The sequence below is a fragment of the Tympanuchus pallidicinctus genome, unplaced genomic scaffold (genome assembly GCF_026119805.1).
Source record: "Tympanuchus pallidicinctus isolate F22 unplaced genomic scaffold, pur_lepc_1.0 scaffold30, whole genome shotgun sequence".
Classification (NCBI taxonomy): Eukaryota; Metazoa; Chordata; class Aves; order Galliformes; family Phasianidae; genus Tympanuchus; species Tympanuchus pallidicinctus.
The window spans coordinates 3,211,052-3,233,434 of NW_026294748.1; the positions used below are offsets into that span (position 1 = coordinate 3,211,052).

The 22,383-nt window shown below is 46.8% G+C and overlaps 2 protein-coding genes and 3 non-coding genes across 5 annotated transcripts in view; all 5 read right to left on the reverse strand.

Moving 5' to 3' along the window:
• Nucleotides 1-5,933: 5,933 nt before the first annotated feature.
• On the reverse strand, nt 5,934-11,103 carry HSPA8 (heat shock protein family A (Hsp70) member 8). The gene is made up of 9 exons (XM_052697411.1): nt 10,969-11,103; nt 10,045-10,254; nt 9,373-9,578; nt 9,126-9,278; nt 8,455-9,010; nt 7,946-8,148; nt 7,441-7,639; nt 6,876-7,108; nt 5,934-6,416 (listed from the first exon to the last, which is right to left on the reverse strand). The coding sequence occupies exons 2-9, from the start codon at nt 10,247-10,249 to the stop codon at nt 6,231-6,233; spliced, it is 1,941 nt and encodes a 646-aa protein (XP_052553371.1). The 5' UTR covers nt 10,250-10,254; nt 10,969-11,103; the 3' UTR covers nt 5,934-6,230.
• Nucleotides 6,692-6,788, reverse strand: LOC128087688 (small nucleolar RNA SNORD14). Its single transcript, XR_008209940.1, has one exon. It is a non-coding gene; the product is annotated as a small nucleolar RNA SNORD14 (small nucleolar RNA).
• Nucleotides 7,721-7,817, reverse strand: LOC128087690 (small nucleolar RNA SNORD14). Its single transcript, XR_008209942.1, has one exon. It is a non-coding gene; the product is annotated as a small nucleolar RNA SNORD14 (small nucleolar RNA).
• LOC128087689 (small nucleolar RNA SNORD14) lies at nt 8,219-8,309 on the reverse strand. Its single transcript, XR_008209941.1, has one exon. It is a non-coding gene; the product is annotated as a small nucleolar RNA SNORD14 (small nucleolar RNA).
• A 4,776-nt stretch (nt 11,104-15,879) lies between the features above and the next one.
• The window catches only part of CLMP (CXADR like membrane protein), a 37,092-nt gene continuing 30,588 nt past the window's right edge, over nt 15,880-22,383 (reverse strand). The window contains exons 2-7 of the mRNA XM_052697317.1: nt 21,520-21,677; nt 20,604-20,805; nt 19,672-19,839; nt 19,213-19,335; nt 17,489-17,630; nt 15,880-16,364 (exon numbers count right to left, since the gene is read on the reverse strand). Of these exons, the coding sequence (XP_052553277.1) occupies nt 16,070-16,364; nt 17,489-17,630; nt 19,213-19,335; nt 19,672-19,839; nt 20,604-20,805; nt 21,520-21,677 (1,088 nt within the window). The 3' untranslated portion in view covers nt 15,880-16,069. The remainder of the gene's footprint in view (nt 16,365-17,488; nt 17,631-19,212; nt 19,336-19,671; nt 19,840-20,603; nt 20,806-21,519; nt 21,678-22,383) is intronic.

Genomic DNA, 22,383 nt, shown 5'->3' on the forward strand with positions numbered 1-22,383 from the left:
ACATCCCTACTTCCTCTGTGGAATTGCTGTGCTGCTGCCTGGTGCTGTGTGATTACTGTGCTGGGTGTGAAGTTACAGAGTGGGGACCCAATCGCCAGCTCGGCCGCGGTGCTGCTCCATCCTATCTGCAGGGGTGAGCGTTCTGCATTTTCCTTCATGCCTGCAACAATCTCAACAAATAGGCTTTTAAATTAAGCAGTGATTTGGAATATAAGTGAGTGCATTTAAGCTGCTAAGAGACGGAAAGATCCTAATGGCTGAAATATTTGTCATATCACAAATAAACTGGCTGTATCGGGAGCTACTAATATAACTAATTTTTACCAAATCCTTCACTGCTCTGTGATAGAAAATGAGGTCAGCATAGGTTGAGGCAACACAAAATGAGCAGCTGCCAGAAGGCAGCGCAGAATACTGATAAAGGACTCTGCAGGAACTGTATCTCCTGCCTGCAGAAAAAAGGAATCGGTTTGTTCAAATTAAGGTATAGCTTTTCCAGAGGTTTTAATGACAAGGTGCCAACGAACACAGGCTCTCCATGGATCTGGAATACAAATGCATACCAAGACATTGCCTCCACGCTTCCCTGTCCCCATAGAGCAGCTTTCCCTCAGCTTTTTCATGCTTTAACCATAAGGGCATTTGGGTGTGAGAGCACAGGATGCGCCCAGAGCAGTGATGGCATCTCTGGGAGTTTTACAGCTCTTGTGGTTCCTGCAGGGCTTTTGGAGCAACCAAACCTCCTCCAGAGCTGCCTGTTTTTATGGTGCCCTGCAGCCCTACAGCAGTAACACAGCAAACTGAACCACTTCCAATTCCCTTCAGCACAGATAACTGAGGATATCACTGCCAGGAATGGGCTGTGTTTGTCCCATCATGATGTTAAGGTTGCCTCAAGTGCCTGGGACCAAGTGGGATGCAGCCACATTTCAGGTACATGAGGAAAACATCATTGTACTCATTCTCATTAAAAGAATCAGGAGTGCTTTGGAAGGAGAACATTCTCCTTCTGTTACAGACAGGAACTTTGAATAACAGGAGGATTTTGGTTCCCAGAATCTGCACAAACCTCAAATGAGTGAGCAAAAAAGAAAAACAGGTAAGTCCATTCAAGCAAAGGGGGAAACTGAGGCACAATTCATCCCCTATTAAGTAGGAGACTGAGGCCCTGTCCAAACAGCACGACTCTACCACGACACAGCCAGCTCAGAGAGGGGCCTGGGCTGCCCGGCTGTGATTTGGGGTGATGCTCCAGGTTTGCTCACTGCAGCCCCACACTCAGCCCCATCTGCCTGGGCCGTGCAGCAGCCGCTGAGTGCGGCTCTCCTGGGATCGATGGCCGAGAGCCTCGGCAGGGCGACGGGGACCACTTGGGAGCATCAGACAATTTAAGAGAAATAAGATCAACATGGATTAACAATAAAACTTAAAGCACGCGGCACTTGCTAAATGGAACGGCAGAAGGGTTCATATTTGATAACCATTAAATGGTTTAATGAAATAATTATAACTCAAACTCCTGAGCCCAGCCACAATCGATACCTATGAGCTCTAAGCAACAGCATGACCCAAGTTCTGCCATTTTCACAGTGCTCCCCAGCAGGCAGAGCGTGCGACTATAAATGCGATTGACGGTAAAGTTGCATTAAAACACCCCCATCAAGGGCAGTAATAGATTAAAGGCTACAGAGGCACTGCAGTTGGCTGGTCAATACGCTTTATTTTCTGCATCACCCCCAATTTTGCCACCCTCCTGCATACTATTAGTGTGAGTCGATTTGCTGTCAATGGCCAGCCTTGGCAAGAGATACATTAATGCAGGCTCACAAAAGAAGTGCGCATGGCATTATCACTTCACTCGCTTTCAAATTACAGCCTAATGCTGTCTCCAGGCAGCTTGTGACACGTTAACACTATGTGCGATTTGTTGGGACCGGGCTAAATATTTCATGTCTGAAGATTTCATCTGAGATTTGATGACAGAAATAAACTACTGCCCGGTGGGAAATCATTCCGAATAATAGAATTAGGTGCTGTTGGAAAGTCAACAGGAAAGGGATGGTGATGGTGAGGTGGGATGGTGGAGGAAGAGCAGAGAAAGTGCATGGGGAGGAGGGAAGCTGCCAGCAGGGCTGCCGAGTACCCATTTCTTTCTAATTAAAGACAGTGTTATTAATATATCCAGCGAAGGGGCAGATCACCCATCAGATTTGCCTGTACCTTGATCCATATCTCAGGCTGGGTGCTGTGCAGTTGCTTTCAAGAGTTAAAATCCCCACACATTGGAGGTTTTTCGGTGGAAAAACAGTAGTGCCCTCCTTGCTTGTTCTACAAAGCAGCCACAGCACTGCATCTCAGAAAACACCCCTACACAAACACCTCAGCACTTTGACAAGGAGCAGAGATTTCATTTGCCCCAAGGAATGAATGCAGAAGGCCCTCAGCAGCATCCACGCAGCTTTCAGAGCACAGCAGCCCAAACCTGGAACAAACTCCAGCCCTGTGCAGGGGATTCCTTCTCCTCAGCAGAACCACATTCAGCCCCCACTGCTGCAGTACCAAGCAAAAAACTTCCCTCAGTCCATTTACTGTAAAGTTTGTTACGCTTTCTAAGGCCTCCAACACTGGTTAGTGCTAAGAGTCAGTTTAGTTGTGTTTTACTGCACTGGCAAGTCTCTTTCTAAAGCATTTGAGAACCCTGCATACCTGTAGGAGAGCTCTTTCCTCAGCATTTCAGTTCCAGGCAGACAGACTTAGCACTGCTCCAGCAGCACTGCGGTGCTAAAGGCACAACAAATGGCCATTCCCTTACAGCATTAAAGCAAAGTGTGCTGAAAGGTGCTCTGGTGCTTGCAGAGAGCGCTCAGAGCCCAGAGTTTGATACAGGTCATCATGGGTGTAATGCAACCTCACAGCATTAGGAGACAACAGTTCCTTCAGACTTTCCAGGGAGATGAGACCCAGCATTTCCTGAGCCCCCCCTGAGCAAAGCAGGAATTAATTTTGCCTTTTCCAATGAGGCAGCAATCACAGGAGGTGGCTCACGTGGCACAGACCTTAAGGCAGGGGAATAACTGCTCTGATCTTACCAGGAGAAATCACTGTGTTGCAGAGCACAGGAGCTGAGGGGCACACATCCAGCTGTTGCCATAGGAGCTCTGCTGCCAGACTTTCTAGATGGGAAAGCTGGAATGTGAGCATGGGATCTGCCTTCCACATAGCCCTGCAGTGACCAACAGATGCTCCGGCTGCCTCTGCTCTCACCTACAGCAACAGATTTTCCTCACTGATACAGCAAATAAAGCTGTCACTTCTGAAGAAGCACAAATTCTCATGAAATGCAGAAATTAAAGCTGTGTAGCTCACTGCTTTCCTTCCCTCAGCTCCCACACCTGAGGCAGCAGCCCTGCAGGTGCTCTGCTGCTCCTCAGCTGCACCTGGGAGGGCTTCAAACCCATCCCTCAGTATTCACCTAAGAAACTCTGTACAGAAAAGGGGAAAAACAGCTTTTATTGCCCTGTGTGGTGTTTCCTTCGTTTATCCATACGTTAACCTAAAAACAGTTCCCCTACCTTGCAGACAAAAAAAAATCTTTGGGCAGCTTTGTTCTTAAGCTTGTTATTGTGAGTGCTAAAAGTTCCTAGGTTGGCCTCTCTTTGTGTTAACGCAGTCTGCCCATACTTTGGTCCAAGTGTTGGTGTGACCCCAAGTTTCACCCACAGCCCTTTTTCTCTCCTTGCCTCGTGCCTCCTGTGTGCATCTACCTGTGGTTACGTGTCATTGGTGTGAGTGTCCCCCAAGCAGACAACATTGCTCGTTGTAAATCCCTGCTCTGACTGTAAAGCAGTGCTGGTTTTACTCATCCACCATTTGCAAAGATAAAACTTTCCCCAGACCGATTTCATTTAGCCTCTGTTACAGAAATGAAAGCATTGCACGCTTTTAGTAGGACATGAATGCCTTAAAAAGATGCTGCTGAGACCTCTTAAATAAAAACTTTTGGGGGATTTGGTTTTAAATCCTGGAAAATGAGTGATTGTCAGAAATTACACAGGCAGAGAGTGGCCCCTGGTGGCAGGAGCTCAGCAGGACACTGGGGGTCGGCAGACTGCAGCCTCCCCCACAGCTGATTCGTGTTGGGACCCCTATCAGGGCTATCAGCCTCCTTCACAGCCTTTTCCTATCAGAAACCCTAATTGGAATCTAACGTGCGTGTAAGTGCAGGATTTAAACACCTGCTGAGATGCCCTGTGAAGACTTGTACCCTTTAGAAATGCCTTCTGCTGCTCTTCTCATAGCGTTTCAGCAGCCCTGAAAATCCACCTGGCCAGAGAGAGCGCCCTACAGAGGCAGAGTGGGAATGTGAAGCTGTCAGCCCTTCGTTTTCCCCCCTTTGGTTCAGCACTGCTGTAGGAGCTCAGTCTTTTCCCCGTACTGAGAAAGAAGTAGACCAGGGAAGAGAGGAAAATGCTGTCACTCAAGAACCAGGTTAAAAAATGATCACTTCTAACGGGTGCAGCCCCAAACTACAGTTCTAATAGAAGGGTGCACAGCAGTCTGTAACTAAGTACCATATTTTCCTATCACAGCGCCTGTGCGTCACCCTTCCCCACTGATGTGACTCGTAGGCAGCACAAAGCCACCTCCCAGCTCAGCAATGACTTCTCTGGATGATAAGCAATCCCTGATAATTCCCCAAGGAGCACAGGTACAGAACCTTAGAGCTGGTAAATGCTTATTTTTCCCTCCATATTTAAAAACATGTTTGCTACTGTGGGTTTACCATAGCTAGCTCTAAGAGCAGTTCATTCTGAAGCTCATGCAGTTTCAGAAGTTGATTTGCAATCACTAAGCAAAACCTAACACAAAGAATTCAAGCCATCACTGAATGACTGGGTTGGAAGGGACCTTAAAGCCCACCCAGTTCCAACCCTCATGCCATGGGCTGAGTGCATCACACCTCAACACCTCCAGGATGGGGCACTGCAGCTCTATGGGCAGCACTGCCAGGGCCACTTTCTGAGTAAGAGTTTCCACCCAACATCTAACCTAAACCTCACCTCTTCTAGTTTAAACACTTCACCCTTGTTCTATCGCTATCAGATGAGTAAAGCCAGCCTATTTCCTGCTTTCTCTCAAGCACTGGAAGGCTGTTACAAGCCTCAGAGCCTCCCCCAAGCCTAACCAAGCACAGCTCCTTCATTTCCCCATCATGTAGGGGCTCCACACCTCTGCTTCTTTTTGTGGCCCTTCTCTAGATCTGCTCCATGCCTGTCTCATGCTGGGGGACCAAGGCTGGAGGTAACCCGAGGCCAGGTTAGAACAGGCTTTGGGCAATTTGATCTTCTGGTTGCCAGTCCCACCCAGCCTGACTTGGACTCCCTGTCCCAGCAAACACCACCTCCATGGGGAACCTGTCTCACATCTTGCAATGATGAAACCACACCTCCCTCAAATCCACACTATTTTTTCTTCAAAACCAACCCCTCTCCTCCATTCCCAACAGACCCTGCCAAAGTCTGCTCCTTTCTCATAGTCCCCCTTCAGATACTGAAAAGTTGCCATCAGGCATTCATGATTAACTGCATGAAGATATTCAAGCTTTGCTTTAAAAACAATACTGAGGGATCCTAGAGCCTTTGAAGCTGGAAGTTTAGCTTATGCTTACTTGTAGAGATGCTCTCACATTCCTAACCAGCAACTCAGCACCTTTGCTAATTACTAATCTGTAATTTACAATTTATTGCACAACCAGTTCCTTCAGAAAGCTGGCTGCTTACATTTGGCCTTTGCTGTTGGAGCCAGAGAAGGCTTTCACTCAGTTATCATAAAGCAATGAAAGCTTTATGATAAAAAAAAACCTGGAGAACAGAATTCTATGCAGTGTTTTGACACGTTAGTCCTTACCATACAAAGAATCCAACAGAGAAACATTGTGATGCCCATTAAATAGTTTTTATTCTTTAAGACATGAATTGCATTTCCACTTGTTTACAGTACTGTAAAGTGCAATGGTATTCACCTCCCCTCCTGTGCACATGTTCAAGTATCTAAAATGCCCAGAAAATTAATTTTATTTTTATTTATTTTTTTTCTTTACAGCAGCTCAGTTATGGAGTTTTAATCTGGCAATATACCCAGATGTGCCTACAGGTTTGGATCCTTCAATCTAACCCCCAGGCAGGGGTCCTCCAACACTAACTGCTAGTGGAATGCATTTCCCAGCATCTTTAATCCACCTCCTCGATGGTTGGTCCAGAAGAAGCTCCACCAGAGGGAGGAGCTCCACCACCAGGGAAGCCCCCAGGCATTCCTCCAGGCATCCCACCTGCGCTCTGGTACAGCTTGGTGATGATGGGGTTGCACACCTTCTCCAGCTCTTTCTGCTGGTGCTCGAACTCTTCCTTCTCAGCAGTCTGAAAGAGACAGAGAGCTCAGCATCTGCTGTTGCCACAAGTGGACAGATACAGCCTGAGCACTGCAAGCTAAACAAAGCCATCTAGTGCCAGTCAGCCTCAGGAACAAGGCTGCCCAACACAACCAGAGTTAGACCTGAACTAGACTTGCATGAAAAAAAATCCTACTTTGCCCAATAAAGCCAGCCTACCCATGAAGCAGTACAGAAGATGAGACTTTTCTGCTCATTAGTCTCAATTAGGAGAGGAGAAAGCTCTGTGCTCACTAACTGTGGTCGCTCAGACATCCAAGGAAGGTACTTGGACCAACACAAGTCTTTCGACTTCTGGTGGAAACTACGAATGGCTTAGGAATCACTTTCATCACTGCAACCAGTAACAATCCCTCCTTCAGAGCTGGCTTTCAACTTGGAAGAAGTGCTGGAGACCAACACTGACCAAACACAGAGTGCACCATACCTGATTCTTGTCCAGCCAGTTGATGATTTCATTGCATTTGTCCAGGATTTTCTGTTTGTCCTCATCAGAAATCTTGCCCTGGAGCTTCTCATCTTCAACAGTAGCTTTCATGTTGAATGCATAGGACTCCAGGGAGTTCTTAGAAGACACTTTGTCACGCTGCTTCTCATCTTCTGCCTTGTATTTCTCTGCTTCCTGAACCATCCGCTCGATGTCTTCCTTGCTCAGCCGGCCTGCAGAACACAGAACATTTCATGTTACAACTTCCTGGTCAACCATTTTGAGTAGAGCATTACTAACCTGCTATATACGTACAGAATTACACATTTATCTAAACTAACTTAGATACGAATGCAAGACTCATGATTTTCAAGTGCTTATATCTCAAATGACTTCACAGGCTTTGATAAGCTGAAGGATTACTTCATTAAAAGCCAAGGCTCATATGTCCTCTGGTATATGGACATGTATCATTACCTAGTCTCAGTACAAAACCAAATTGGACACTTCAGTTTCCTGAAGGGACCCTGCCCAGTGTTCCACCCTCAGAACCACAGTTATTTACCTTTGTCATTTGTTATCGTGATCTTGTTCTCCTTGCCAGTGCTCTTATCCACAGCAGACACATTCAGGATGCCATTGGCATCAATATCAAAGGTTACTTCAATCTGAGGTACACCTCTGGGAGCAGGGGGAATGCCAGTCAGCTCGAACTTGCCCAGCAAGTTGTTGTCCTTAGTCATAGCACGTTCTCCTTCATACACCTACAGTACAAGCAGGAACAAATGCATCAGCCTTAACTATGCACAGTTATCACAGACCACCGTAAGACTGAAGTGCTTTGGTCGCTCAGACATCCAAGGAAGGTACTTGGACCAACACACGTCTTTCGACTTCTGGTGGAAACTACGAATGGCCTAGGAATCACTTTCATCACTGCAACCAGTTATTCATTAGTGGTAACTAATTGCAAGATGTCTTGCATAAAATTTACGTCAGGTATCAACCACTGGCAGATTGTACAACGCATCATTGTGAAATGCCAGATCATCCGAGTGCTGCACACCTACCTGAATCAGCACACCAGGCTGGTTGTCAGAGTAAGTAGTGAACGTCTGAGTCTGCTTGGTGGGAATGGTGGTATTGCGCTTGATCAGGACCGTCATGACACCTCCAGCAGTCTCAATACCCAGAGACAGAGGAGTCACATCCAACAGTAGCAGATCCTGGACGTTTTCAGACTTGTCTCCAGACAGAATTGCAGCTTGAACAGCTGTGGAAGAAGAACAGAACATTAAGAACCTTGTACCAGAGGGACCACGTGCTACAGCTGGCCTCACAGCTCGCTCAGACATCCAAGGAAGGTTTTGGCCATCATCAGTAGACTTCTGGTGGAAACTACGAATGGCTTTGGAATCCGATTCATCATTGCAAGTCCAAGTTTCGTTGCTTTCAAAAGCAGTACCAACCCAGGTGGGAGAAACCAGACCTGCACTGCTTTGAAACCAGTTCAGACAGCGCCCTGCTCGCTGAGAAACCCACCCTAATACAGAGAACACATTTTGTCAGCTGTAATTACCTGCACCATAAGCCACGGCTTCATCAGGATTGATGCTCTTGTTCAACTCTTTGCCATTGAAGAAGTCTTGAAGCAGTTTCTGAATCTTTGGGATGCGAGTAGAGCCCCCAACCAGCACGATGTCATGGATCTGTGACTTGTCCAGCTTGGCATCCCGCAGGGCCTTCTCCACAGGATCCAGGGTGCCACGGAACAGGTCAGCATTCAGCTCCTCGAAACGAGCTCTGGTGATGGATGTGTAGAAGTCAATACCCTCATAGAGAGAATCGATTTCAATACTGGCTTGTGTGCTTGATGACAGGGTACGCTTTGCACGTTCACACGCAGTACGAAGGCGACGAACTGCTCTCTTGTTCTCACTGATGTCTTTCTTGTGCTTGCGCTTGAATTCAGCAATGAAGTGGTTGACCATACGGTTGTCAAAATCTTCTCCACCCAAATGAGTGTCACCTGCAGTGGATTTCACCTCAAAGATGCCATCTTCAATAGTCAGAATTGACACATCAAAGGTGCCACCTCCAAGGTCAAAAATAAGAACGTTCCTTTCAGCACCAACCTGGAAAAAAAAAAAAAGCCAACACACAATGATTTCCATAACACAATTCCATTGTTAATATTAACCTGGCAGGTTTACTAGTTCCACATCAGATAACTGTCACTACATAACATACCTTCTTATCCAGACCATAGGCTATAGCAGCAGCTGTTGGCTCGTTGATAATTCGCAGTACATTGAGCCCTGCAATGGTTCCAGCATCTTTTGTGGCCTGGCGCTGGGAGTCATTAAAATAGGCCGGTACAGTGACTACAGCATTAGTTACAGTCTGCAAAAAAGCAAGGGAAAGGATTGAGCTGTGCATATCTGAAATTAATGGCCTACAGCTATTTATTACACTTGGCTGAAGACCCAGATCATACCTTCCCAAGATATGCTTCTGCAATTTCCTTCATTTTGGTTAGGACCATGGAAGAAATTTCTTCTGGGTAGAAGCTCTTAGTCTCTCCTTTGTATTCCACCTGGACTTTCGGCCTGCCAGCATCATTCACCACAGTGAAAGGCCAGTGCTTCATATCAGACTGGACAACAGAATCATCAAATCTACGTCCAATCAACCGTTTCGCATCTGCAAAAATAGTTCATCGTGTAAAATTGTATTAATCCCAACATAAAAACATCTCTTCTAAAAATACTGTACAAAAGCCTCAAACGTTGCGTTTTATCTGATGTTACCAAAACTGCCGAAGCCTCAGAACAGGCATTCTGAGATCTCATCTCCTGGAGATGCATGTGCTTCATCAATATTTTCTCATAGCAAACACAGCAACTGATAAGCAGTAGCTGAATAGCCAAGGCCACTGAACATAGTGCCAAAAACAGTGGGGTGAGAAAGCACATTACCCAAATATTCAGAATAACCTTGGCTAATTAGCTCAGTTTCAGAAGTGAGAAGGAAATACAAAGCTTTTATTTTGAAAGAAAAGCACTAATCCAACTACAATTTAGAAAACACAGCCACAGCTAACACTTACTATCACAACCTTAATTCCCTGCACGTACTAATTATTATGTAAGCCCTGCAGCCTTCTTACCAAAGACTGTGTTGGTGGGATTCATTGCAACTTGGTTCTTGGCAGCATCGCCAATCAACCTCTCTGTATCTGTAAAAGCGACGTAGCTTGGTGTGGTCCTGTTACCCTGGTCATTGGCAATGATTTCCACCTTCCCATGTTGGAATACACCAACACAGGAATAGGTGGTTCCGAGATCGATACCAACAGCTGGTCCCTTCGACATCTTGTCTGGAAAAAAAAAAAAAAAAAAAATCGAAGCATAAATTCAGTTGCTCATTGCTCTTAGTGTAATAAACTAAAACCATAGAGCCCCTCAGAAAAATAAAGAGATGTGCATCTCGCTGCTATGCTCCACTTCGCCGCTAGTCGCTCCCTAGCGCACAGGCCCAACGCAGGCAGTCCCAGGTTCTGCGCGGGCGCCATGCGGCTCAGCGCACGTGGCCGTGGACTCCATTTCCCAGCATGCCCCATGGCGGTCACGTGGTCGTAGCGGCCATCTTGGCCGCGGGGCAACGGACCCGCCGCCTCTCGTGGGCTGAGCTTGGCAGCCGCAGGACCTGGCAGAGCCCCAGCCTCCTTCGAAACAGCACAAAGTGCAGGCACGATCCCCTGCCCCACAGCTCTGCAGAATCGGTCCCTCTTTCTCCCCCCCCCACGATACGGTTCTCTGATCCCCTGCCATTCCCCCAGGCAAAAAGCAGTGGAGCGGAGAGCAGCCGCCACTAAACGAAACGGACAAAAGCGAGAAGCCAGGTGAACGGAACTTTGGAGAACCGTTAACCCCAAACAGACGCTGAAAGCAGCCACCAGTGCGGTAACAGCTCTCCCTTTTCAACTCCCCAGACCAGTCTCAACTCCCCAAACCCCTCTCTCCTCCTTCCCCACCATCTCTGTCCATGGGCTCCCTAAGATGTCCCCCCCCCTCCCAGTAGGCCCCACTACCTGAGCGGCGCGGACAGCGGCAGACGCGCACAAAGACTGCTGCTGGTAGAGTGCTGCTGAATGAGAGCGGTCGGCTCCCGCCCCGGCGCCTTTATATATCCCTTCAGAACCTTCCAGAAGCGCCCGCCCCTTCTCTCGTCTCCAGCCAATCCGTTCGCTCCTTCCTCAGCCCTTCCAGCCAATGGCAGGTTACCGGAACACGCACCGTCAGTGGCGTAGCGGAAAGGGGGCGTGGCCGCCGGCCGGCCGGTATTCTCGAACCTTCATGCGCTTTCCCCTTCGTCCCCCCCCTCAACCGCTCGGCTCGGCCCCCACCCGCAACGGAAGAGGGCGGAGCTTCCTGCGGGCGGCAGCCAATGAGAGCCTCTTAATGGCAGCATGCGGATGATGACAACGCCTAGCGTGGGCTGATGGAGCGGGAGGGGGCAGAGCGAGCGCGCGGGGGAGCAAGTGGTAGCCAATGGCTGCAAAATACCACTGGATCGTTTGCATATTTTGCGCGCGAAGGCAGGAGCCTTGCAGTGCGGGCGTCCAATGGGATCGCAGAGCCGGCAGCTCGTTTTGCAGGGCGCGCGGCTTGCTGCGTGTGGAGGGGAAGGCAAAATGGCGGCGGCAGGCTGGGGGGGGGGTCGCGGTCCCGAGCACAGAAGGCGGAGTTTGGGGGAAAACAGCCTCAAGCCTGTGCAGTGCCGTGCCCGGCTTTATTCTGGGTGAACGTAATGAGCCCGCGGGCTGCAAATTCACGGAGCACACCTGAGATCCTGCAGGGAAAGGGAGGGAAGGAGCGCAGCACTCGGCCGTGCCAAGCTGGCCCCCAGCTTGTAGCTGGGGATGGATTTAGGAGCACAAAGGCTGTGCTTGTAAAGATAAGGGGCACGAATCGCCCTCCCCATGTTGAGCGGGGCTGCGATGCAACAGCCGCTCCGCCCAGAGCAGATCGCTGCTGAGCTCCTCTGCCGGCTCGCAGGGGCTGCATGGGCAGCTCTGTGGTTTTCCTTTTTTCTAAAGCACGAGCAGAACGTCAGTAGGACCTAAGAATAGCCCTGCTGGCACTTGGGAATTAAACAACGGCATTCCTATACGCAACCGTGCTTTGCACAATGGGTGCACGGCAGGGGAAGGCAGCCCGGAGCAGCGGTGAGTCAGTGCAGGGAGGAGAGCTCCGGCCAATGAGTCACTGCGTTAGAAATTAAAGGTTGTTAGCAGCCTGAAATAGCCCACAGTACAGTGCAGAAAGCAAGGCCCTGCAGTCTGGATGCGTTGGAACGGGTTGCCCAAGGAGGCTGTGGATGCCCCATCCCTGGAGGCATTTAAGGCCAGGCTGGATGTGGCTGTGGGCAGCCTGGTCTGGTGGTTGGTGACCCTGCACACAGCAGAGGGTTGGAACTGGATGAGCATTGTGGCCCTTTTCAACCCAGGCCATTCTATGATTCTATGATGATGTTTTCCCTCCCCAAGTGATGAACCCCAAAGTTGCTTTCTGAAGCCAGTTTGGTTTGTTGCAGCTCGAGAGAAGTGGGCAGTGGGGACTGTCAGAAACTCGCTTCCTATTGGTGATAATGGCAGTTTTTACTTCACATTTGCACACCCTGAAGTTTGAAAACGACGCATTTCTAATGCAGCCCTTCCTTTTCCCCCCTGTGCAGCGGTACAAAGTGATCTTGGTTAAAAATAAAATAAAAATAATCCCAGATTCCTGATACTGAACAAAAGGAGGCAGTCACACAACTCCAAACTGTCAGCAGGATTTGGGACGTCATCAACTCAAGAGCAAGCAGCAGAATGGCTGTTCCCCATTGATCAGGGACAGACAGAAGGACACACCTATGAGACCACTGCTGTCATGAGGGTTTAAATACTGCCTAATTATGTTGCAACTTCTACTCCCGGATTGCTATAGAGAAGATTGCTGATGCTGTCTGATCTCTTTGCAAAATGCCCCCAGGGGAAAGAAGGCTGAAACCACTGCAAGAGAAATGAACCAGAGCCATTATGAGTTAGCCTGAGTTCCACCCACATCCCTGCGACTGGAGATTCCTGTTAGCTGGTTCAAAGTATTTATCTGCAGTCAAGATCTCAGCTGTCTAAATGCTGCTTCTCTTGGTTGTTCAAGGTTTCGTCGCCATCTCATGCGCAGCTCAGAAGATGGAGCTGAAAGGCACAGGGTGGTTCAGCAGCAAGCTGGTGTATGTGGGAGTAGGAGAGCTGGGAGATGTTTATCAGTGCTGTGTCTGCACTGGCAGTATTTACCACATTAGCCTGCAGCACCGATGTCTTCAGCCATAACATCTCAGGTAAAGTACTGGAGTGGAAGTCCAAATTCAGTTCACCCCAACACACCCAAGATTTCACACAATTCATGCCATGTTGCAAAACGTAGGCCAGGAAAAAACCTGCAGCTTTCCTCCAGTTTTTACACAAATATACACATAGTCCTCATTAGCTTAAAAATACTATTTTTACCTCTTATCTTTTTTTTCCTTTGATTCAACTTGACAGCATGCAGTGTATCTAAGCACAGAAGATAGAGCGTGGATACGGGTTTAGTTGAGCTGTAGCACTTCAGCTGCAGCGCATTTATTTACAAAACAACCAAAAAAAATATGAAATCATTGATTCGAAGGAATCAATAATAAATATTTGCTTTCCTCTGAGTTGTTCAGACACAGTACAAGTACACCAATTATAGCAGGTAGAAGAGATGTAAGCTCAGTTTAGCTGCTTAGACATAAGAAAGCTACATAACATTGTATGCATTTAATCACACTAGTAATAACTGGTATATGACAGTAAATGCTTTAAACACACTATTCTACACAATCAAGTTTGGCTTATGATTCATTTGTTTCTCTTGTGCAACTCCTGATTTTGGAGCCCAAAAAATGTCCCTTTGGAAATGGGATACCTTTCAAATGAACTTTCTCCAGGGAAGAGGCTGTTGGGCACAGGCTGGGGGCAATTCTGCTTGCTGGCACCAAGCAGCCCCCAGGCTGCAATGGAGCACAGCACCCTTTGCTAATTGCAGGCCTGGCCTGTGACTCAAACTAACCTCCAGTATTAGGTACTTATGCTGTAACCAGCTCCACTGTTTGGACTGTTATCCTCATTTTGTGTTAATGAGGTACCGGTTGCTTGGGGTGTTTGCTTTGCTGAGAAATTCACTCCTGGTTTACTCTGCATAGAATAGGTGTCAAAGACAATCTGCTGAGGTGACATCGCAGTCAGCAAACTTAAAAGCCACAAACTTCACAAGTCCTGGAATGCCTTGGAAGCACTTAGGAGCAGTGCCTGTGCCTTCAGGGCCTACAAAAAAAGGAGCCACAGCCACTGAGCAGCTGCGACCTCCAACCAAATCCATCAGAGCACAGCTGACCCAGGAGCGTGGCTCTGAAATGGTGCCTCGGCAAAATGACCCAGTATGCAGAACTGGTGAAAGTAAAAGCTTATCAAACAGCTGATTCCCTTCTATCAATTGGTGGCTCAAGGCCCCTCCCCACAACAAACAGTATTTTGGACTTCGGAGGGGGGGTTGTGCTGACTGCAGGAGAGAGAGCAAACAGCACGTGTGATGGTGATTGCTTTAGGAAGAGAAGTTCTCAGCACGGGGCAAATTTGAAAACTATTTCTCATAGGGAAGTGGCCCAAACATGGCCTCATTTCAATCAGACCTTCTAAGATCTCAAATAAATGGAATGATGAGTCTCAGAAAAGAGTTTAGAACCTACAAGCTCAGTGTCTTCTGTGTAGCAGTGGTCGGAGTCAAGTCCTTCAGAGGAAAGTATAAACAGTTCTGGGGCTATCTGCACCCACAGGAAGCCTGTCCCTATTTCCCATCATTTCTTATTGGCCTTCAGATGGAATAAGACTGTATCTCTTGAAAACGTCTACTTTGGCAAACAATCACAGAAAGTATTTTCATGACTCCTGCTTTTTTAAGAGTCCTGCTAAGGTTTAAGCCTTGAGGATAGCGCATGGCCTACAGGTTGGTGTATGGCAGTACGCCTTCCTTCCCTTAGCATTGCACTTAAAGTTTACCTGTCCCTGGTGTATTTTCTTCACGACGTGTACTTTCACTCCATCTTACCTGGATGTGTGAAGGTCAGTCCAGGAATGCTGTTCATACACTTGAGGGAAAAGCTCTCTGAGGTCCGTATGGCTCAGCCTAAACTGGTGAATTCACAACCTGGCTGTAGCAAAGACATCTTCAAATGTTCCTCCAGGCTTTTTGGTTGGTTAGCAGCCCTCAGTTTTTGAGACATGCCTTCATTTTGGCTTCAGCATTCAATTCTCATCTCACTAAGGCTCATGTGACACAGATACAACTCTGGTGAAGTTACTGCAGCTTTTCAGTGCTGTCCATACAAGCAGTCAGGCTCCTGGCCGTATTTCTCTGGATGTATCATTAATCTCATCCCAGCAATTGAAGTATCTCTGCTTCCTTGACATGTGGGCTCCTTTCCCTTTAGTACAGAAGTTAGTTCAGACACATACCTTTGTGCTGTATCTCTTGACCTTTCCTTTCTGCTTTAGTTGCAGCTTCCAGAAGTATTTCCCTAGAAGACTGAATGCAGAAAAGGCAAGCGTGCGTCAGTTCCCTTCAAGGTTGACCACAAGAGTACCCTCAGCAAACAAATGGCCTCAAGGTCTTCAGGTAAGACTATGCATTCTTCTAGAAACTTCTCCAGAAACAGTACAGGAGACTTTCCCCTTCCCCCTAAACCTCACTGGAATATTAGATGCCTTTCTGTTGATCCCTTTTAAAAAATCCTGAGGTTTGGCTTCATTTCTCTTGTACAGCGCTTAGCTGACATTGTTTTTAGCTGTAGTTTTAAAATGCTCAGTGTTCCATTTTCTAAAAAGGTACTTTAAAAAGAAGGCTCCCTTTTCCCCTCAATTTTATCTTTCTTTAAAAAAAAAAAATAAAATAAATCCATCTCAGAACCTCAAGTGCTGGGAAAGAGTTGAGTGGGAGGGCTTCTTGTGGTGCAGATTGTCACAGGTGACTAAAATTAAGCTGACCAGGGAGGTAACTAGCTAATCTAACAACTCCTATGTGGCTGGTGGTACGTGGCGTGTTTCTGGATGGCAGAAGTCAGAGCAGTCACACGGTCTGGAACGCTCGGCTCTGGGCAGGCACCATGACCAGCGTGGCTCCCATTTTCATCAGGTTGGCATAGTCGACTTTCTTTGGCTCTGTTTCCTTTCCTCCCACCTCCCTCTGGCTGTACTGTGGAGGAGTCAGATGGGGAGTAGCTTCAGTTGACAAAGTCCGCTGGCTGCGAGAGGCACTGTTGGCTGTCGACCTGGTTGAGGAGGAACCCGAGCGTGAGCTCCTGGAACCAGAGGATGAGGAGCTGGGCTTGACAAGATGGGCTTTGGGTGCCTCTGCATCTTCTCTGCAAACATACCACAAGAACAAAAACAATTACACATTTTACTACCCTGAATTGCTGCTGCAATGGTTGCTTGCTGAAGTCGCCAAGCTACATTTGTCCAGAAGTTTGAGCAAGGCAGTGGGTTTCCCAAATTCTGTGCAAAGTAATTTCGTAGATTGAATTTGCTGTAGCTCTGCCAAATGGATTTAGAATACATGTGTGTACAACTGGCTCTTTGAGTGTGGATTTGAAGTCTGTGGAACAAATGCCCTGGATCAGTGCAAACAGTTCAGACAGAATTGTCTGCTCTATTATCTTTATTCATAATGACAGATTACCTATAGAGACTAGCAGAGACCTGTTCTGCTGGTTTAAAAAATGTGAGTAGTAAAAATAGCACAGTAACTGGGCCCAGAAAGAGAGGTGTGAAGAGATGACGGAAGAGGCTCAGATAAGAATGAAAAGGCGTGCAAGGTTTGAAAGCATAGAGAACAAGAAATGCAAGGGAAGCAATGAGCAGAGACTGCGTTCTTACTGGCCATACCAGCAACCTGATCACCAGCAGAGTAATCAGCTGCTGAATGGATTATAAAGATGCCTGCTCAACCATATGTAGGTGTCATATGAGGGCAGGCAGAAGTAAGGTGGAATGAGGTGAGGGGGTTCTTTAGGGACAGGAGCAGCTAAATCTCATTCCTGGAAATATATATATATCTTTTTCCCATAACTTTGCTCCCTGAGCTCAATTGGCTGAAGACCAAGAGGAGTGAGTGGCAGAGCTCACACACAGATGAGTTCAAAGAACGTGTGTCAGCATTCTTGGGACACCTGATCAGGGGTGAGGCTTCGCAGCTCTGCAAACAGAGGTTTAAAGGGTTTCTCACCCTGAGCTAAGTCCAGCAGCACAGTTGCTCAGAAGACTCAGGAAAGACCATGAGAACCTCAGAGCATTCCCAACAGAGATCTTAACAGTTGTGAAACTTGTCAGTGACGTTTCAGGTAGACTATAAAAGCTTTATAGAATGATCTTTTAAGAAACCAATGCTTGGGTTACTTAAACCTGGAGCGAAAAGAGACGTTAATTTGGAGCATGCTGGGTGTACAGGAGACTGAAAGACAGGAGGGGATTAAGGGAGAAGTGTTACCTGATTTCATTTGGGGCCTCCTCTTCCTCATACCTCTTCTTTTCTTTCCTTCTTATTGTCAGCCTCACCACCAGGAACAGAAGGCAGAGTCCCACCACGACGCCGCAAACCGCTCCAGCAATCATGCCAATATTTTGGGCATCTGTTGTCCAAAAAATAAACAGATTAACAGGTAAGCTCTCAGTAGTGGCCAAATAGACACATTCTATTTCACACTAGAAATTACGTCATTTATAAATCATAATTTAGACTACTTAAGTGTCTGAACGCAGTTGAGCAGATTTATCTGAAATATTGTTTCTAAACATGAGACAATACTGAGAAAGGAATTCACTTATAGAAGGGTGGGATCACAGGAGCTATGCTTTCGGCTGTGAGTCAGATCTGAGATGGGGAGGAAGAATCCTTATGTAAGAGCCCAGAACCGCAAAAAGCATAATAGAGGCAGACAGCACAACCCACGCTCAAGAAAAGTACCAAACAATTTTCTAAAGGCAAAAGAATGAACTACAGATATTTCCCCATGAGGTATGAATCCTGAAATGTTCGCTGTTTGCTTACAGAATGAATTATTCAATTTTTGGGAAAAAAGTGGCTGGAGGAGGACAAAGAGAACGGGAGAAGGGAAAATTGTGCTGTGCCAATACAAGGCATTTGTCATTCAAAATAGGGAAGTTAATGAAACAACACTTCCCAGTGTGTCTGAGCACTTGGCTGAACTTGCGTGAAACTTTTTGATAAGAGTGGTGAGGTTGGGTTTGGCTGTGAGTTGTTTCCTTGGGGCTTGTCCCTGCGGAGGCTTTACCAAATCAAAATGAGGTTTTAAACCAATTCAGTTCAATTGACATAAAAGCTGCCAGGACACTTCAGATGCCTGAGGGGAGCAGGTTTTCCTTGCTACAAGACCATAACGCAGCTACTTCAGGCCTGGCTTGGCATACACATTCCAAAGCCATGGAATCTCCATAGAAGAGATCTTTGTCAGCAGTCGTTTATTTCAACAATTCAGGCTCCTTCTTATCTCCCCTGAGATTTACACACAAAAGCCTTCCAAACTGCATTGTTTGTTTAGATTTGCTGTCAGTGCCTGTACTGAACTCCACCCGTTTCCTTGCACACAAATGCAAAGGCATAACACCTAGATGCCTACACACCTTTGATGTGATTAATCACATACATACTGATTTCATTCTCTACTGTTTGGGCCAAATATATTGAATCTGGATTAAAACCAAACTGTACCCAAAGTTGCTTTTCCACTTTGCACATTACCTCCTGTTGGTCAGCCTTTCTGGGCTGCCTGGAAATAGCTTGCTGTCTCAAATGCAACAAGGAATTTGGAACTTCAGTGACGGACTGTCCACAGAGATTTTATACTGAGCAACATTCTCATGCAATCATAGAATCATAGAATCCTTCCAGCCTGAGCTAACTAGCAGCTGGATGCTTGGCAAACCATCTCACCTGTTTGTTTGTTTTTTCCCTGTTACTCTGTTGGCCATTCTCAAAATCAGCATTTCTAACAGACCAAAACGTTTAAGCCCAAGAACTGTATTTACCACTCCAGGCTATATGGAATATTGCTGAGCAAGTGAGAAGTGTTCCATGTGACTGGAGTACAAAAGGGCAAGGGTGTGGATAAGGGTTCATCAAGTGAAGTGGGTCAGCTGAGGACCTACACTGCTCATACAGAGGTGAGAATACCAATTAGGTGCAATACTCACGCTGCACTGTCACCTGAACAACACAGCTCTCCTGTCCAGCCTCGTTGGTGGCCATGCATTGGTACAATCCTGTACTCATCTGAGTGAGGTTCTTCAGTAAGACTTGACCTGGATTAGAAATGTCTGAAACAGGAAAAACACCACTCAGATTAATCAAAAAAAGACTAAGAACGGAGGATGGAACAAAAAAAAACAAGCGCTGAACTTGCAGATCAAAATCAGTTCGAGATCAGCGATAACTCAGGAAAGATCATCTGTCAACCTTTTGCAAAGCATGAGAACTTGTGCACTTCCTTGCTCAGGGTGGAGCACAATACAGCATCCTGCTGTAGCCAAGTTCTGGTAAAGCACTGCTCTCACTGCCAGCACGCTCTCCCTGGTTACAAGATGGACACACTGTGCCTGTGGGTGGTTATCTGGCTTTCAACACTTGGAGAGCTCTAAGAGGAAGTGACTTACTGACTCTCGACGTAGGTGGGAGATGTTCAGCTTTCTCATCTTCCTCATTTATGCGCTGCCACCGGTAGGAGATGGGCGCAGTGCCTGAGGAAGAACGGCACTGCAGGGACAGGTCTTTCCCTTCTGACAGCTCTCCTTCCAGCCAGCACTTGGGCTTGGAGGGTTTCTCTGTAGAAAACAGAGCACAGGTCGTGCACACGCAACAGATCATTTTCTTGGTGGAAAACCCTTTTTTAAAATTATTATTTACACTAGTGATGTTTGTTAGTGGACTTGAACTGCAACCTTGTGCAGCTTTGTAGTGTAAGAAGTAGAAAGAACACATTCTGTTTTGAGTCAGTCTGCTTCACGGCTACTTGTGCCAATGGAGCTGTATCAAAGCATTTTTCTAGGCACGATTTAGAGAATATCCTTTCCCTGAAATCCTTTCCCTCCCCCTGCTTCTCCATTTCTTCCTTCTCCCCACAGGATCTGGCAGGTCACAGCAGGACTTCCATGGGGTGATAGTGTAGGTGCTAAATGCCAAGCCATAAACTGGAATCAGGGAAGAGAAATACTAACCCCAGTGGCTTATCCATCACCTTCACTGACTTGGATCAGTTTGGGCTCCAGGGACACAAACTCAGAGTCCTCAGCGAGAGTTCTGGACAGAGTGATGGTTGCTAGGATATCACTTTAGTTTACATGATGAGATCATAGGACAATTTAGAAAGGAGATGTTGCAAGTGGGTAAGCTTATCACAAAATAGTTCTCTGGACTCTTCCTGTATTCTGTCCTTTGCCAAAAAATGCAAAGGCAGATAAAGACTTATTGAAACCTGATCAAGAGATGTCTATGTGTGTTTATACCCTAATGTAATAAATCTCTCTACAGGAAATGTGCCTAGATATCTATATATATGTCTTTGAAAGAACAATAAAAATGATCTTACCTACAACCTTCAGGGTGATGTGAGCCCATTCGTACTGCCCAGCGTTCTTCACCTTGCATATGTACTTCCCTGCATCACTGGACTGCAGGGAGATGATCTGCAGGGATGCATCTCCAGCACGGAAGTTGGAGGTGAATGAAACACGGCCCTTCTGTTCTTCATTCAGGTCATCGTAAACGTGGCCTCCAGAGTAGGTGATCACCTGAGGAGCAGAGATGGACAGCTGTAATTTTACTTCTGTATGGAACAACAAAACAAAGTCTTTCCAGAAGCTGCAGGCTAAGGTCCTGCATAGCTAAGTGCCTGGGGGTCACCCAGGAAGCCCAGAATAAGGTGGAAAATTAGACCTGGATTTCAAATCTGACTGATACATGAACTGTATTTGCACTAAAGGTTCATATTTGAGCATTTGTACCAGCATCAAAATAGGCATCAGATGATGCCACAAGTAGCCACTGATTGTGGCTGGGTTCAACCAGAAGAGCAACGCAATCATTCCAGCTGATTCAAGTTACTGCAGATCTGATTTTATAAGTACTCCATGACTATCTTTTTTTCCCCCCAAGATTTCAAAGCCCATGCCTGTGAAATAGAATTTCTGAAAGCCTGAAGGGCACTTCTGAGGTTTATCTGGAGACGACTGATTAAATAGTACCACTGATTTAAAGAAAACACAGTTGCTACAAATTTAATTGATTTAAAGAAAGCACAGATCACTATCCCCTCATTCTAGGATAAATGAATATCAATTAACTTTCACACACTTTAAACACATCAGCTAGGCATTCTGCTTACTTCCTCAGTATAAATTGCAAAGGACTTCACAGACATCTCTTTAAACCGATGGCTGCTGTTGATGCCAACACAGCAGTAGGGCTGTTGGGCTGTTTTCCCAGCAGGTTGTGGATGAACCTACCGCTTTCTGCACCGATTCAGACGTGTGCAGCAGCCACTCAATGTCCAGGCTGCCTTGCTCCAGGAGGCCCAGGCGATGGTGACAAGGCAACGTCACGTTTTCTTCGGCCACTCTTTTAAATTCTGTCTGAGCCTCAGCCAGCCAGACAGAACAGGAAGCTGAAAGACAAATGCTGGTGGTCAGAGGCTGAGATCCATCTCTGCTCTCACAACTTTGATTTTGCTGCATTCTTTTCGTTTGCTTCATGGCATCAAAGAAAACCCAACAGCTTGGCTTCCTGCACAGATTGCAGCTGATTCAAGGAGACGTTCGTACATACACAAGTTCATTTCACACCAATATTGAAGCACGAAGAACAGATGGCTTTGCACTCCAGAGCTGTCGATGCTGAAGTCACACGATTGTTTTGCTCATCTATGCATCTACAGAGTTTCAGATTACCTCCTTGTTTTTGCCCTCACTTTTTATCCCCTTACTTCAGAAGTGGCATTTCAGTCTGGAATACTCTCCCAGCCCGTAGCTTTATTCCTATCTCAGCCTGATGATGCTTGGAGTCTCTTTCCTAACACTGGGAAAGAAGTACCAGCCTGAGTGCATCAGCCCAGAAATGGTCAAAAATAGCCTGAGAAGAGAAAGAAATTGCTAAGGAGAACCACTAGAGGGAAGCCGAGTCGTTCACACGTTGCTAAGTGTAACGGCCCAAGTGCAGCCAGAGCCCCGGATCCAGAGGCAGGAGGTGGCGCTCCGGAACGGCACCGCGCTGATAAATCGGAACCTTTTTCTGTTTCGCGTTCCTGCTCAAACCAGACCGAAGCAAGGGCTGCTTCTTAGCTTCGCACGTCTCTCAGTTTTGATAATCAGCGG